This window comes from Mus pahari, chromosome 15, assembly GCF_900095145.1.
Source record: "Mus pahari chromosome 15, PAHARI_EIJ_v1.1, whole genome shotgun sequence".
NCBI lineage: Eukaryota > Metazoa > Chordata > Mammalia > Rodentia > Muridae > Mus > Mus pahari.
Genome location: NC_034604.1, coordinates 1,841,823 through 1,860,284, shown reverse-complemented (window position 1 = coordinate 1,860,284; position 18,462 = coordinate 1,841,823). Strand labels below are relative to the sequence as shown.

The 18,462-nt window shown below is 38.6% G+C and overlaps 1 protein-coding gene across 1 annotated transcript in view; it reads left to right on the top strand.

Moving 5' to 3' along the window:
* Znf438 (zinc finger protein 438) overlaps positions 1–18,462 on the top strand; it is a 66,653-nt gene that overhangs the window by 34,389 nt on the left and 13,802 nt on the right. The window contains exon 2 of the mRNA XM_029547114.1: positions 2,544–2,611. Coding sequence (XP_029402974.1) covers positions 2,575–2,611 — 37 coding nt within the window. The 5' untranslated portion in view covers positions 2,544–2,574. The remainder of the gene's footprint in view (positions 1–2,543; positions 2,612–18,462) is intronic.

The following is an 18,462-nucleotide window of genomic DNA, read 5'->3' as shown; positions in this document are numbered from 1 at the left end:
GATTCTTTGAATAGTTCTTTTTGTTTCCACTTGGTTGATTTCAGCCCTAAGTTTGATTATTTCCTGCCTTCTACTCCTCTTAGGTGAATTTGCTTTTAGTTCTAGGGTTTCTAGTTGTTCTGTCAGGTTACTAGTATGTGCTCTCTCTAGTTTCTTTTTGGAGACACCCAGGGCTATGAATTTTCCTCTTAGGATTGCCTTCGTTGTGTCCCATAAGTTTGGGTATTTTGTGGCTTCATTTTCATTAGTGTTTGGGCTAATATTTCTTAAAGAAACTTTCCTGTCTTTCCATCTTTCTCCTCTCCAGCTATTGACATGAGCTTTTTATTTGTCCTACAGCTCAGTTCATGATGCTCTATATTTTCTGTATTTTGCTTTTATTTAACTCCCCATTCTGGGTTTTCATTTTGGGTAGTGTCTACTGTTCTGCCTTAAAATTTGCTAGTATATTCTTCCAACATCCCTTATTAAAAGATGAAATAAATTCCTCATATTCTTATCTATTATTTCTAACATCTTGGTGACTTTTTCTTTATTATGGATTATATTTTATAGCTTCTTTGCATGCTGAAGAATTGTAAGGAAGGAGAGACAGTGGAGGAACTCTTCCCCCACTTCACTGAGAGGCACTTCCTGCCGTGCTTTCTGCTCTGTTTGGGATCCATTGCTGTGGATTTTGTTTGTCTGTCTCTTTGTGTTTTGATATTGTTTTAAAGATTTATTTGTTTGTATTTTATGTGCATGGGTATTTTGCCTACTGTATTTCTGCTTACCACTCACATTTCTGGGGCCTGTAGAGACCAGAAGAGGAACATCAGGTCCTCTGGAACTGGAGTTACAGACAGTTGTGAGTTGCCACATTGGGCAATGGATCGAACCCAAATCCTCTGGGAGACTAGACAGTGTTGCAGCCCTCTAAGCCATTGCTGCAGCCTTGCTGGGATCTTTTTGATGAACTGCTTTCTGTTGTCGTAAAAGGTCCCGTTAACTCTTTTATCCTTACTTTTGTTGTTTATGTCGAAGGACAGTTGTGGCCTCTGCTACTCTGTTTTAAAAAAAAAAAAAAAAATGTACCTTTTTTTTTAAAACCCAGTTTCCATTTTTTAAAATATGAAAAGTTTCATCAGTCTTTACTTTAACTGTTTTTGTTGTTGATGTTTCCTCGAAAAACATTTGTTCTTAAAAAGCTTATAAAAATATTGATTAATATTTTTTCAAAGGTCTTGTCTTTTTTTTACATAAACACAGTTACCTTTCCATATCTGCATTTCACATCCTCAAAATAAGGTTTTGGCCCACATGGTAGTACACACCTTTAATTCCAGCACTTGAAAAAGACAGAGGCAGGCAGATTTTTGTAAGATCAAGTCCAGCCTGGTCTACATAATAATTTCCAGACCATCCATCCATGACTATGTAGTGAAACCTGCCTCAGAATAATAGTGATAATGGTGGTGGTGATGATGGTAAGTGTGATTTGTTTTGTTTTTTAGACAAGTTATCGTGTAGTCCAGGCTGCTTTGAATTTGTCATCTCTCTGCTTCTAGCTCCAAGTGCTAGGATTTATAGGTGTGTACTACCATGTCTTGCTTCAAAAATATTTTTTAAGCTCCATCTATAGCTAAGCATGTTGCTCATACTTGGAGCAGGGGCTGAAGAAAAAGTATTACTGTGAGTTCTAGGCCATGCTGGGCTCAAATAAATTAACTTTACAAGACTCTTTCACCTACAAACATTTAACCACATTCATGGCTGTCTTGGGAGACATGCAGTCATAGACTTCAGGTTGGATACACCTATATAAGGCTGTTTATTTACATAACATTTACATTGTACCCAAGTATTGGAGTAACCTAGAAATGATTTGAAGTATATAGCAGAATGTAGTAGATTATATGCAAATAGCACACCAGATATCCTTGACTTCTGATCTCTGAGGAGCTCTCAGTATCAAGCTTCATGAATACTAAGGACCAGATGTTACTGGATAATGTATAGACAACTTGGAAACTTGGTAACCTGAAAGGGAAAACTTGGAATTCCATGACCAAGCACAGTGCAGACACAAGTGTGAATTTTCCACCATGTGCTTTCCTGTATGACTACAGTACTGGCATTTGTCTTTTAGTATGATTGTATCAGCATTTCGTATGCTCTTTCACAGGCTTCTTACTTACAGTTTACATTGATAAGACTATATTCTGTTAAGTGACTATGTTAGAGTTGTGTTATCCTTATAGCTTATAATTTACATTTTAATGTTTGTTTTAATGTTATAATTATCAGTATTTCTAATTATTTTTTAAACAAGATATATGAAATATAGTTATCAGGCAGACATTTTCAGAGACTCTTTGCTTTGTGACTGAGAGCAAGGGCCCTCAAAAAGCATCCCAGCGTCCCTCCTCAAGTCCACTTCAACATATTTGCCATTCACTTAGGAGGGAAACAGTTTTCAAAAGCTTGTATAATTCATACTTTACTGTGTATTAACAAAATATCTCAACTACTTCCTAATGATTCTTTGTGCTTGAATATTTTAGGAAAGCTACTCTTCGGTTCATATACATCATAATGCGGAATTCTTCATCAGTACCACCAAAAGATCAAGGTAAGACAATGCATGCCACAGAAGACAGCACTGTATACATTGCAATATAATGATTTTAGTTGATATATTTAATGCCTCCACCCTCCAGTCATAAGGTATCATAGTTCCTAGAATTAAATGCAAAACCTCCAATTACATCTAAAAGTTCATTTCCATTGGTAATTCATCTAGTGATTATGGATTCCCAGGTTGGCAGAACATTATACAGATCTGTCTCCTTTCCTAGGCTGAAAGGCCCCCAAAGCAGACCAACTCATTGTATGCAGAACTGGGGGGGCCAGCTCACCACTGCCAGTTAGCTGGAGGTAATAGATGTCACTGGGATTATGGATGTGGCTTCACTGGCATAATGACTCAGGTATCTTAATAAGTTTTACATTCATGCCTCATACATATTTATATTCACACACACACACACACACACACACACACACACACACACACACCTATTGTATTCTTATAATACAAAATGAAATTTGTAAGAAAAATTAATTTCCTTTCATGAAACCTATAAAAAACATATCTTAATTATTTCTTTTACTTTTGATATTATAAAATAATTACACCATTTTCTCTCTTCTTTCTTCCCTCAACACTCTCCAATAAACCCCTCCTCAATGTCTTTCAACCTCATGGCTTCTTTTTTCATTAATTGTCATTAATGCATATATGTATCTATTCTTAAATATAACCTGTCTCTATGATATTATGTGTATGTGTGAATCGAGGACTGACCATTTGGTATTGGATAATTTGCCCACTTCCATATGTATATTTATATTCTCCCACACTCAGCATTCCTTAGCTGACACCTCATGGTCTTTCCCTCATCCACTTTAGCATCTCTCTTGTTGTCCTTGATCAGCTCATGTTTAGGCAGTCACGGTAGTGAGATGTTGTTAAGTGTAGCTTCTGACATTACTAGGAGACACAGTATGACAACAATCTTCCTTCTAACCCCTTCTTAAACAATGCTCCACGATTTACTAAAATTCTATAATGTTCCCTGAGTCTTAGGTACAGGAATGTTTTGTAGATCCATTGGAACAGGTCTCCACATTTGATTGGTGGTCGTTTTCTGAAGTGGGTTTATCTGTCTGAAGTGTCTTTGATGAGGAATGGAAACTTCTTATCTGTGGGTGTTAAGTCAACTGTTTAGATTGTTGCCACAGATTGTCCTGGGTTAGTAAAGTACTAGTTATAGATTCTCTCTAGTACCCATGACTTCACTAAGTAGTTCGCCAGTTTCTCTCTTGCTAAACAGATCTTGTCTAATTTGAGACCTGTGGATTACTGCCTAGGTATGTGTGCCCTGCTGTAAGGTTATTGTGACATGTTGGCCACTGGAGTAGTTCATAAGTGTCCTAGCTATGGAGGACTGTTGATTGCCTCCCTCCTTTGGAAGTTTTCTGATACCATAAAAGCTAGGCCTCAGGGAGGGGCATTCAGGGCAGTCCCAGCTCTGGGCCTCTGGGCCCTGTTTATGAAGTGCTTGATATCTTCAGCAATTGAGAATCACCTTCCACCTCTGGGTGTGGCAGCCATAGGTAATAGCAATAAAACATGTGTTTGAGGGGTCTCTTGAACAACCCTGGCCAACACTCAAAAAAAAAAAAAAAAAAAAAAGTGCATCCCCTGTATGTTATTGGGGTTTTTTTGTTAGGCGACCTTTGAGTTCTGGAGGGAGCATTGTCAGCCTTGAAGAATAAAGTTCATTAAAACTTCATATGTATATTTATATAAAGAATTATGTGTATTATAGGGTTTTATTAAGTAAATATTTAATAGTATGAGTCCTTATGATTTTTTTCAGTCATTATTTTTCTGATTAAAATGAACATGTGATTTTTTTGTCTTTATATTATTTAGTTTATTGCATTTATAGACTTGTATATGTGGAAACACACCTGCATTTTATGATTAAAGCCACCTTAGTCACTGTACATAATGTTTTTGATAGATGTCCGTATTCTGTTAGCATTTATTAAACTATCTCCACCACTAACATTGTCGTTTTCATCTTTTGGTGTTTCTTTACCCAGTTTTAGTATTAGAGTGATACCAGCTATATACATGGAGTTAGGGATGCTCTTGCAACTGGTTTTTGTTGTTGTTTGTTTGTTTTTCTTGTTTTTAATAGTTCGAGAAGGACTAACTACAGGTTTTCCTTGAAAATCTGGTAGCCCCTGCTGTGACTCCTTATAGCCCTTGGGTTCATGTAGCAGGAAGGCTTTATTGCTATTCCCGCCTCCCTCCTCCTTTGTTACGGGGTTGTTTGCTGTTGACTTCTTTGGTGGTTTTGCTGAATCTAGAAAATTATCCATTTCTTTTAGCAGCTTAGTGGAGCACAGGGTTTTAAAATAGTCCCTTAAAATATTCTGAGTCTCTTTGGTGTTTGTTGTATTTCCTTGCTCATCTCTGATTTTGTCTCTTTCTTTTAGTTAGTTGGGCCAAGGGTCTGCTGATCTTGTTTATCTTCACAAAGAACCAGATCTGACAGGATTCACTGATTCTTTGTATTACTTTCTTTGTTTCTATTTCGTTCATTTCTGCTCTGATTTTTATTATTTTATGCTGTCCACTGGGATTGGGTTTGGTCTGTTCTTGTTTTTTCAAAATTTTGAGTTGTATCATCAAGCCATTTACTTGTGCTGTTTTTGATATTTTTTTAATGTATGCATTTAGAGCTATAAATTTCCTCATGGGACTGCTTTCATTGGTTTTGTTGTACTGTATCTTCATTTAGTTCCAGGAAATGTTTTTATTTCATTATTGATTTTTTTTTACCCATTCATCAATTTAATAACTATTTAATCTCTAAGAGTTTGTGTGTTTATTAGAGATGTGTTTGGTATTTAATTCGTAAGCCCCTCAAGGCACTGAATGGCTAGACTACCTCTGAGGACCACCAATCACAAGGCTATACCCACAGAACATTCCAATGGTTTTAATAACCAGACCAGCCCCTTGAGATGCAGGTAGCCAAGCTCTATCCTACAGAATAAAAAGCCCGAGATTGGATCACAAAATGCCACAATCCACAAAGCCCCATCACTTCCAAGCCACCTTGGAATGCTCTGACCCAAGAAACCCTGTGTAAAGCCTACCTCCAGGTCAGTTCTTTGTTCTTTTTCTACCAAGCAGAGGCAGCCCCACAAAGACATATTTTCCTATGTTCTTCCCGATAAATCTCTTGTGTGAGGTTTCTTGTGCAGTGTGTCTTTGTGGTATTGCTTGGCTCAGGACTGCCAGTTTACCACCCAACACACACACACTGTCCTCCCTCCCCAAGTTTAAATTTTATTGCATTGTATTCAAATAGAGTAAGTTATTTAAGTCTTTTTTTATTTGTAAAGTTTTGAGGTTTTTGGTTGGTTGCTTGGTTTTTGGTTTGGTTTGATTTGGTTTTGGGTTGTTTGTTTTTTGTGCCCCTGGATATGGTCTATTGTGGAGATTTTATGTGCTGCTGAGTAGAATGTGGATTCTTTGGAGTTTGGGTGAAATTGTCTGCACATACCTGTTAGGCCCATTTGATGCATGATGTCAAGCAATCCGGGTGTTACTCTGTTTTCTGTCCAGATGATCTACCTATTGGAGATAGTGGGACATTGAAATCACACAGGATTATTGAACTGATGTTAATCTGTGTCTTTAAATCCAATAGTAACAATTTTTATGAAATCAAGTGCATCTGAGTTTAATGTATACATTTAGGATAATTCTTGTTGGTTAATTGTTCCTTTGATTATCCCTCCTTATCTGTTCTGTTAAGTTCTAGTTTGAAGACTATTTTGTCAGAAATTGGGATAATAATATTTGATTGAGTACTTTTAGTCTATTTTTTACTCTAAAGCTATACCTATTATTTTTATTTTTTTTTCTTTGCTATGCCTATTTTTAAAGGTAAGATGTGTTTCTTATAGACAACAGATAGATGGATTTTGTTTCTCCATCCCTTCATTCAGCCTGTGTCTTTTGATTGGAGAATTCATGTCATTGATATTTAAAGTTGTTGAAATATGTCTATTAATTGCCTTCTTCATGTTGTTGATTTTTGGTAGTATTGTTTCTATTCAGTAGTATTTTGTGTTCTACTAATTATGGATTCATATTTCTTCCCATAGTCTCTTGACAATTCTCTTCAGTTCAAAATATTCTTTTCTGTATTTAGGTTCATTTGTTGAATAAAAATTTTAGACTCTTTATATTATGTAATGTTTTTCTTCTTGAATTATTACAGATAGTTTTGCTGGGTATATTAGTCTAGGCTGGAAGTCCTAGTCTTTTAGGACTTGGAATGCATTGTTCCAGGCCATTCTGGCTTTTAATAAATCATTATGGGGTTTTGTTCATATGTGACATAGATTTCTTTGCTTTTGTTTTTCTTTCTTGTAGCTTTCAATATGCTTTCTTTTTTATATATACACTTAGTGATTTAGTTATGATATGCCATGAAGATTTTCTTTTCTTGTCCATTTGGTGTTCTGTGTGCTTCTTGTATCTATATGGATGTCTTTCCTTAATTGGGGTAAGTCTTTTATGTGACCTTGTTGAGAATCTGGTCTATACCATTGACATAGGATTTTTTCTCCCTTATCTATGCCTATAATTTGAAGGCTTTTTCTTCCTCCTTTCCCACATTTTCTGTATGTTCATCTTTGTGGGGGGAGGTGGCTATTTTCCATGTTCCTTTTTGTTTGTTTGTTTGTTTGTTTGTTTGTTTGTTTTGGTTGTTCGAGACAGGGTTTCTCTGTGTAGCCTTGGCTATCCTGGAACTCACTTTGTAGACCAGGCTGGCCTCGAACTCAGAAATCTGCCTGCCTCTGCCTCCCGAGTATTTGGATTAAAGATGTGCTCCACCACCGCCCAGCCCATGTTCCTGTTTTATGTGGTCTAGACTTTATTATTGCACCCTATCAATCTTTTACTTGATTTATTCTAAGAATTTCCTTTGATCTTTCTAGTTGCTAATTGGGTTTTTCAATTCCATCATCATCATTTCAGCTTGAGTTCTCCTTAGTGGTTCTATCTCCTTATCAAATTTTATTCTCAAGTCTTGCATTTCCTTTATCATTTCCATAGCCTTACATTTGTGGGGCCATTACTCAGGCATTTATTCTCCCCTAAGTTCTTTCTCTATAATTTCATTGAGCTTTTCCTTTGTGTCTTGAATATCTTGAATTCTTTAACAATGCTTATGATTGTTGTTTAAATTTGGCATCCTGGTGTTCATCTAGATATTTCTCCTTGGGAAACATTTCTATAGGACTGGTAAATTTTAGAGAGAAAATACTGACTTGATATTTCATATTGTTTATATTTTTTGCCATGGGATCTGGCTAGGTGTATTTCTTTTGGTCTAAGTCTGCTATAGACGAACAAGGAGCCAAAAAGGAGATGTACAGGTAAGTTGAGCCTAAAGGTTGGAAATCGTTTGGGACAGATGGACAGAGAGGACTACTGGGATAGTATACAGGATGTGCCTCTTGGTTCAAGCCTATAGTGTGGGGGTAGATCTTGCAGGGTGGAAATGTTGACTGTGGCATACAAGGTGCCTGTGAGTTGAAAGGTAAGCAGGGTAGATCCTGGCAGAAACCTAGAGACTGTTGTGGCACAGGCAGGGTTGGCCAGACTAGGCCTGAGCACTAGATGTGTGATCCTGACTGTATCTGATAGGTTACGGAGGGAAGGGTCAAATAGATCCACAAATCTAGACCCTGGGGAAAGTTGTGCTCAATGTAGCTTGGTAGGGAAGATGTACATGGTATGGGGGGAAACCTGTGAGTTGGTAGTGGTTAGGGAGGAAACTTGGAGGTTAGTTGCACTGCAGGCAGGGTGGCCAGACAAAGTGGGACACAGGCTAGATATGGCAGTTTGGAATGGCTGTATTGGCTTGGGGGGGTCAAGGAGACTCACCAGGATCTACCCTGGAGAAAGATGTAGAAAATCTGGCTGTGCAGGGAGAGGTTAGATGTTGTTAAAAAGGGATCTGTAGATGATGACATGTAGGCAGTGCCTTTTTTTTTTTTTTTTTTTTTTTTTTAGACCATGTTATCTACTCTGAAATTAACTCAGGTTTGGCCTACCTCCGTTGATACCATACATAGATTATACCATGATTAACTTTTTAGCAGAAGTTTCCAGAGTGTTCAGAGGAACATTATAGGTAGAAATAGACTCCATAATAAAGATTAATTACATCATCCTTTTATAAAAAAATGAACTGACATAAAGAAGGAGTACATATTTTCCTTTTTCCTTGCTTCTTCTATACAGAAGAGAAATTCTGACATGAGTATAAGAAAAGATGTTATCTTTAATGCTGTAAAACTGAATAATCTTAGTATAGATCATAATTTTAATAAGAGATTTTTCTGTCAAGATCCTTAAAATAAATGTGATAGACACTGATCTCTACCCCTAAAAGATAGTGTCTTAAGTTTTACAAAGCATGGACACTGGGTTTATAACTCGATTCTACCTCTTAATTTTAGTCTTAGGTACATCATGTGATGTATACCCTTCTCTGTAACTCTGTAAAATAAAGATAGTAAATCCCACTGTATAGGACATATGGAGGTTAATGGAGATAATTTACATGCCTCATCAGCATGTTACTGAACAGAATAGGCATTTAAAACCATCACTCTTCATGGTTGTTATTAAAACAAGGCCTGCCCTATCAATAAGATACGCAAAAAGCTGCCTCCTGCTTGGGATATTTAGCCCCTGGAAAGCCAAGCATAATCCTAGGGGCCCATTATCAAGTAAGCAGAGAAGTGATTGGGCCAACAGGAAATCACTTCCCTTGAGACTCATACTAAGTCAGGAAAAGATGTAGGAATGAGAGAGGGGAGCAAGGAGAAATGAAGACCATGAGTTTTCTGATTTTTCTGGTGGGTATCCTTTGAAGTGGCCAGTAGCAGTGGCTATTCAGAGTCCTTACTAGTTCCGCTTCTTTATCTATACAAACAAGAGGCAGAGTTGTATAAGAAGAACAGACAAAAATGAATGGGTCAGCTATCCAGAGAGTGGACTCCTGTCCTAATTACTTGCCCCCCTGACGCTATGAAACCTCAGACAAGCTACTTTTGTACCTAAACCTCAGTTTCCATTTAGAAGTCTTGGGTTATCAAACATTCATTTTTAGCTTTAAGATGTTGCAAGTCTTTGTGTTGTGTCTCTAATCCATGAACTATGTGCCTTCTAGCTCATAGAGAAATAGAGCATACCATCCTCTCACCTCCTAGCTGCTTTGCCTGGCCTCAGGAGCTTTTTGTTTCTCTGCTGTCTCTGAGCTCTTACATAAGTTTGGTTTCCAGCTTTGACTTGGCCTCCAGAGGAAGCCCCCTGAAGTCTCCTAGACACTTAGAATCCCTAGGAACTTCCTCCTTGGTCTTTGCTGAAGACCCAGTCCTGCAATTTGGTAAAGAAGTAGGAGAAACAGGTGAGAAAGAAAAGACAGTCCAGTGTGATGTGATGGTCACTCTACTATACTACAGTCTTCTGTCCTTTGTTCATTTAGTCCTCACAGTAGGTTGAACGTAATTTTTATTTTAAAGGCTCAAGAAATGAAAATTTTTGCCAACCGATAAGCTATTGGGATCTGTCACAAGCCCAAGGTCACTATTTGTCTCCATTTCCACCATATAAACTTACAAAGTAGATTGCTAATAATTGTTTGATCATCCTCTTTTTCTTTTCTGATCAGTACTAAATTACATATTTGAATTCCTAAGGTCATTTTAAGTCAATATAAACAGAAATTATACTATGGGAAATTACTTGAGGAAAGAAAGCAATTTTACATGAGTAACTAGTTTTCTATTAATTTATTCATTCAAAAGTTTCCTGATTAATATTACTATATTAACAAAGAAAAATACTACATTCCTTTGTTATGATTCTTCTTATATTTGTGTCTCTGAAACCAGATTTTGTGACCTGAGTTTTCTGGGCATACTCCATTTATTAAGTAAATGCTGATTGATAGAGTGAGCCAACTAACGATGACTGATTAGAAATACGGGATTTTTTTAAAATTTCAGGGTTATAAACACATACATTTCAATACATAATTCACATAGGATATCATTAGCAGAATTTTGACACTGAATTTTAAGGAAAGTATTCTGTTAGCATACTATCATCTAAGGGAACTCTTCTGTGTTGAAAGCCAGTTCAATGATTGCCTAGGTGGTCCTCATCAGGAGTTGTGTCGCATGCTGTGATAGTTACAGAGAGAGGTAGAAAGGGCTTGAACAGCATAGGAAGTAGGGGACAGGAGGGAAATGAGGAGAGAGGGAAAAAAGGAAAATACAAGTGCATTTATTTAGATTTGATTAACTGGAACACACACACACTTACACACACACTTACACACCACACTGTCAAATAGTTCTCTGACTGGTAGTCTGTGTGCTGAGAAGAGCTCACTCTGTTCATGCCTCCTGGGCGTTAAAATACACTTTGGATACGTCAGGGGAATTTGAAGTGCTGTCTTTTTTAAATCAGTTGGAAGCTCTGTTTTATGGGAATCTCTAAGAATTCAGTTGTTTGTCAAGCTCATGATTTTGTTTTGCTGATTTCTAGGCAAGTCAGCTGCAGGTAGAACGCGTTTGCTATACATTCTCATGCTGTCTTTCTGAACTCTGCCTTAATATTTTATTAACCTAAATAGAGTTTTCACATTATGAGTGCTGCTTCTGCTTAATGAGAATAGGAAGTGGAAGCAGATGCCTTGAGGCAGACACTGTGCATCTGAGTGGTCCCTTTCAGGACCACTGCATTTAGCTAAGCACATGTTATCCAATTACCATTTGTAGACTGTCTGACTCAGAGCCACTGCTATTACTATCTTTCTTGTGAATTCATATTTGAATTCATTTTTAGCGTCTGGTTCAGTAATATACTTTTAAAGGCCTTTCTGGTTCAGTAATATACTTTTAAAGGCCTAGGAAACTGTCATAAAATACTTAAAGCACATGCATTTTTGACCTGAGTTCAATCCCCAGGCTAAGGGGCTGGAGAGATGGCTCACAGCTTATGAGCACTTGCTGCTCTTTCAGAGCACATAGTTCAGTTTCCAGCACCCAAATGATGGCTCACTACCATATGTAACCCCAATTCTAGGAAACCCAACACCCTGTTTCAAGGTAGTCATGCATGTGTTACAGGCATGTCCATACACATAAAAATAAATAAAATTTAAAAGAAAATAAGGTAGAACATGATTAAGGAAGAGATCTAGCATCAGCCTTTAACACACACACACACACACACACACACACACACACACACAAAGACGACAATGACGATGATGATGATGATGATGATAGTGATAGTAATAATACCACTTTTTAAAATAATAGGCAAGTATGATAGCTCATACTTGTAATTATCTTAGCCCTTGGGAAGATGAGACAGGAGGATTGCCATGAGTTTAAGGTCAGTTAGCTAGATAGTGAATTCCAGGGCAGCCTGGGCTACAAAGTAAGTACCAAAGTAAGCTGTAGTTCACTGTTAAAGAGGTAAGTAAATAGGATGCTGCGGTAGTGTCAGAAGGATGCATGCACGTCTCATGGACATGAAACATGAACTACCTGTGTTTGTGACTGTGACTTCTTTAGGTCTCAAAAAAGACTTGGAATAATTAGTCAATATTTGCCTCTTTTTGTTAATTTGAAGATAAAAGATCTTACTCATCTTGGACTGTTTATAAAATTCCTGATGAATTTTCTCCCTCAGCAGAGTTAAAAGTTAACTGGCATGAAACAGGCTCTCGGATGTCTACTGAACTATATTGTAGATGTTCAGGTCTCAAAACATGCTTATAAGTCAGAGCAGATTTTGTGGAAATGTTTCAATCTTTGTTTTTTACTGAAACACCCAACTGGATAGAGTTCTAAGGTCAGTAGAAGCAAACACTCTTTTTAACAAACATGCACTGCCTTCAGAGAGACATTGAACTAAGCAATGAGGAAGAGCAAAAGCAGTGTGGGCTCGGCTCAGCACTTGCCCTTGTCAGGAGCCCCAGCCGCCAGCTAGCCTGAGTTCTGCTTCCTGAGGCCTTCACCTAAGTCATCCATTGCCTCATTATCCAATATACATTTCAAACCTGCTACAAAAAAATGTTTTCTTAGCCTTCTCTTGCGGAGTTTTTCTCCTCCCTCTTCTCTCCCCCTCATCTCTTTCTTGGTAAATAAGATTTATCTTCATTCCAGTGAAAGAAGAAGGAAGCATTCATTGCATTTAGCTCTTATGTACTCTGGGGCCTTGGCTCAGAGCAGGCCTCTGTAGGGGCAGGATGAGTAGGGCTGTGGACTGTGGTGTGAGAGCAGACATGGGTAACTGGCTGGGATTTACAGTCGAGGACTCTGAAGTCTCCAGAACACTGCACCAGCCAACATGGAACCAACATCCTTTGGAGATACACAGTTGACTTTCTGTGGGCCTTGGTCACAGCAGCCAATCAATAATCCTGCTTCACATATTTCAGTTTAAAGATGCCCAGTTTAATAAACTTGGTTCATTAACACCAAACTCACAGACCCAGCAGCATCCTGTATGCTGAGCAAAGGTGTATCAGTCATTCACACTTTCTTCAAAAGACACATTACAGCTTTCTTGTGTCTAGGAACACGGGGCCCGGTGCTTCAGCACTGTGCTGAAAGCCATTCTAGTGACTCAACAAGAACAAAAGAACAAACACAAAGTACAAAAGCCCGGTGTTAAATAGACCATGAAAAGAACTCTTATTTATAGCATGAAGGCTGAGACATGAAGGCATAGCATCACCTTGCCTGACCTCAGCTCTGATGGGATAGCTCAGATTTCTCTTTGCTCCTCACATGTGTGTGAGTAAGCCGGAGAATGACATGAGCATTGGATTGGAATTTACAAATAAATTTTACCATGTGGACAAATTTGTGAATACAGAATCATTAATAAAAATAAATACTTAATAAATGTTCCTTGTGATTTCCTTTAAAACACAATAGAATGCTTAAGATAATTTACAGAATAAAACATATTTAGTCAAGAGGAGATGGCTCAGTGGGTAATGTGCTTGTGGACTTGAATTGAAACTTTGGGACCCACATATAAAAGGGAGACAAGAAGTGGGGGTGATCCCAGCACTGGAGATAGGCAGACCCCTAGGGCTCACACTCACCTGCAGCCAGTTATCCAGCTCTTAGCCAGTGAGAGACTCATAAAAGAGTTTCAAAAAAGTAGATGGTGCCTCTGTCTATATACATGCATACACATCTGCTACATACAAACACTAGTTATAATGATGGTAGGTTGGGACATTTTAAATTTCAAGTTAGTAAAGTAGATAGTGCATCTGTAACAGTCACCACAGCACTGTAGCTTAGTGAAAGCTTTACAGAAAGCTATTGTAAATGCTCAGGCTCCACAGCCCTTGTCTTCACTATTGATAGCAAGGAGAACCACTGTATTCTATGCCTCCAGTGTGGCAGTTAACGATGCTTTTTGGCCTGATCTACTTGGGTGGTGGAGGAGGGAACCATTCTCATGAATTACCAATATTGCTCTAAAGATATGAGCGTCATATGGAAACATTTGATCCTAATGAATGGTCTAAGTGTTGCTCTTGGACCTTTGTGCCACTTTATGTTGCCGACCAGATACAAATGACATTCTCAAGCTGGTTTTAGTTAACTATTTAATGTTGGAAATTGAGAATTTCCAGTGCAGTAACTTGTGAAAAACATTGCTGTATATTATCAGTACATTATTGTGTTGACAGAAGGACAAATAGGAAACACACACTTAGCTTTATATCCTTATACAGCCAAGTAGAAATGACCTAGGTGGCCTAAAATAACGGATTAGACCATAGCTGGAAGCTTATTTTTATTTTGGAATAAAATATTAGATTTTAAAATATTCTTATGAGTAAATTCAGATTATGTAAGTACTTACACATACCTATATAAAAAAATCAGGATAGGGATGGTAAACAGATAGTTTACTTGGACATGTGTTACTGTCAATGTGACTGCTTGGCAGCATAGTCTCCAGGAATTCCAATTAACCATGTAAATATATTTCATAGCATCACATCTCACTTGTCAGAACCCCTGCTGTGTTCTATCATTATCATAAATGCAGGTGTAAATAGCAGTTATGTATTCTGATAGAAAGCAATTGGAGACATTTCACTGTGGGACACAACACTTTGAGATTGTGTACATCTGTTCTAATAAAGTAGCCAGCCTTGGTGACATGAACACAAGAATGAACACACATCTGCCCTTGAGACCACTTGCCATATAGCAGATGCTTGCATCTTTATTTATGCAGATGGTGGGTGTGATGAGTTGAACAGGGATAAAAGCCAAGTAGTTTGCTAGGGTTTTTAGGTTGCTATGCAAACCAAGGAGACAAGATAGACATTTTTGTTTTCAAAGTGTAATACTGATAGGACCAGAGGCCCAAAACCTGGCAATGCCTTAACAGTGTCTACTTACTGTTCTTGTCTTCAGATTAATTGACTTAAAAATCCTAAAGATATTACAAAGATGCCCGCATCCAGCTTATGGTAGAAAGCACTGCTCAGCTAGAGGTCTAGCTCAGTGGAAGAATTCTTTGTTTATTTATATGCTTAAAGTTCTGAGCTTGGTCCTGGTTGCTACAAAGACAGAAAGCAACAGATCAATTTATGATTGTTTGGGTTTTGATAAACTAATTTAAAATAATTTAACATTTCTGTTTTTGATGCTTTAAAAGCAATGTTTATTTTTGAAAAATTATATACTGTCAACAAAATCTGGTGATTTTTTTAAATTAGGAAAAATATAAATATCATGAAATAAAAAACAAGTTATGAGATAGTCCATTCATATAAGGTAACATAAGTTTCCGAAGAATTACAATTTAATTAAGATTTTTGCTTAGCATTTTGTTAATCTGTTCTAATGTTGCCAATTACTGATTTTTAATATTTCATCTAGATGAATTTCTGTTAGTGTCAGAACATTTCCTGTTACTCTGCCGTATTCTTAAGGAGACAAGGGTGATAGGGATGAAAACTTATCTGAAAGAGCAAAGCACTTCCACATCTCGCTGCCCAGCCGTACACAGGCTGTGGAGCCCCAGAAGAGTCTGCATCTCACCTGCTGCAGCGTTGCTCAAGCTTCAGCCTTGCCTCTCCTGAAGTCAAGCCCTGCAGCAGAAGTGTGCTGTGAGTGTGAATCATTGCATCACAGTAGCAAAGGTATATGTACTCAAGGATCAAGGTTTAACACAGCCTAAATCTAATGCTGCATTCTCAAACTTCCGGGAGAGCACAGAAGTAAGGACAGGTCTGCTTAGCATGCAATCACTCCCTGGCTTCAGGTAGTTTGGCTCGACACATCCTTTGCCTGTGGGGTCTATATTAGTATAGAAATGGTGTTGGACCCTCTCTGGTGTCTTCAGATCCGACGAGAGAAACACTGGTTCTCTCCTTCTTGCTATAGGGAGGAAAGTGAGGGCAAACTAGATTGAGGTTTGTTGTCCTGGCCAGACTCATGCTAGAAGTAAACGGAAGAGCCAGAGACAGGCCTCACTTCTCTGTCTTACGTGCGCTTGGTTTTCTTGTCTCTGAGGAGCTCCTCCAGCCCCGAAAGTGGTGTTCGTCGGCTCAGCCATATCTTACAGGGGCTGCTCAGGTTTACTGAGTAGGAGGTAGCACATGGGAACTGGTAGCATTCCTGGACCTCTTGACTTACACCTAGAGTTTTTAGGTGACCTCAGTAGTATTGTAGAGTTAGGAAATTTATGGGTAATTCATATTGTTCTTTTAAATTATAAAAGACTCAAATACGAATTTTTAAAAACTTTATGATTGTGATGGTTAAGCATCACTTTCAAGTTGGTTAAATTAAGAGACAGCTAAGGGGTTCGTAAAGCACATTACTTCTGGGTGTGTCTGTGCAGATATTTCCTGAGATAGCCAACGAAGGCTCTGAGCTAATCCACGCACTTATCTCCTTGTGGCTTCATCTTTTGGCATTATTGAGCAGTGATGAAAAAGTAGGAAATAGGTCCTAACTGGAGGAAGGAAGTCGTAGTGGTCAGTCCTTGAAGTTATCCTTTGTCCTGAGTCCATCTAGTACTCTTCCTAACCTCTGCATCCTGACAGCAGAGGGATACAACCTCCTCCACCACATGCTGACACCAGAGGATCCTCATCCGAGCAGTGGAACCAGGAAAACATGGACTGAACCCTCAGTGCTGTGGGCCAGAGTAACCCTCCATCCCTTATGTTTCTCTGTTAGGTATTTTAATAACAGCGCCAAAGGGCTGGCTATCACAGTACTTTAAAATATCATGACATTTCTTTGTGGAATTTTGGCTTTAAAAAGCCCTGTCTAGGGCTGGGGAAGCTAGTCACCAAGCCCGACAGCCTGAATCCAGTCTCCAGCAAACAGGTAAAGCTGAATGCAATGGTTTGCGTCTGTAATCCCAGCATTCCTTTCACAAGACAGGAAGTGGAAAACAGGAGAATCAGACAGAAGCTTTCAAGCCACCTAGTGTGGATTATTCAGCACAGTGTCACATACACACACACACACACACACACACACACACACACACACATGCACAATTACAGTTGGAACAAGAAGTAGTTTGCAGCAAGCCTGGCATGCATACCAGAAGTAAAGCATGAAAAGGCATGTCCCTATGTGCCAAGCCTGCCCTTTGAATACTATTACATTGCTGACTGCTGTGCAGGCTCCACAACCTGCTTTTATAGCCTAAGCTATGAACTGCTGATGGAACTAGAAGACCAATATTCAGTTACTCTCCTTCCTGGAAACCTAATGAATCCACTGGTAGAGACTAATACATATAAAAGAAGGAACTTCAAAACAACTTTGTGAGTTCACTGTGTTAGAACAAGGAAAATGCTTGGTGCCGCGTAGATCTGGACCCAAATCCAGCTCTTTTCAGCATTGTGGCCTTGCAAGAAGTGTTCAGTTTCCACAACCGTAGATTGACTGTTGATTTAAAATAGTGTAAAGTAGAGCAAGGTAAGCATTCCATTCCCCGACTTAGTGGGATCTAAGGAGTGAGGAAGCAGAAGGAAGAGAGACACAAGAAAGACACATACTACTTACAGAGCACATTCTCAACAAAGGAGGAGTCAGAACTATAGCTGCAGCAAAGACAGAGCTTGGGGACTCACTGCTGTTGTGCTTTGTATATTTTTATGTCAGGAAAAAATAAGAAAAAGAAAGCAAGACAATATGGTTTAGAATTCCTAGTTCACCTCTTCAGTCAGTAAATTCTGCAATGTGCAACAGCCGGATAGCAATCTAGGGGCTGAGACTCTGGCATTGGATGAAACAACTTCTGCCTTACAGAACTTACTCTTTTTTTGTGGGAAGAGACAGATAGTATATTAGTATAGAGATAAAAGTCATGATGGTCAATTAAAGCAGAAAAGGAGGACAGCCAGCAGTGACCTAGAAGGCTCCAGGCAGGCCTCCTGAGAGCTGGGAGATCTCTATGATGTTGACTGCAGAGCAAGGAATGGGTACAGAGTGAAGTTAGCAGTCTTCCATCTCTTCACTCTAAGGTCTGTCTGTATTTTACTCTGTTGAGACAGGTAAGTTGTCATCACCTTCCTCCCCATCCTGGGAGGGGTGATACTTGTGGAGCATAATTAATAACAGAAAGGAGACATAGAAACAGAAAGAAGGATGGCAAATGGTCTCCCACATAGCAGCCACAATCAAGAGATCATTGTTAATCATTGTCAAGAAGGACATGCCCTGGAGGGTGAAAGAGGCATAGGAAATACAACTTAGAGAATCTTGAATGAGCCCCTGTGACTA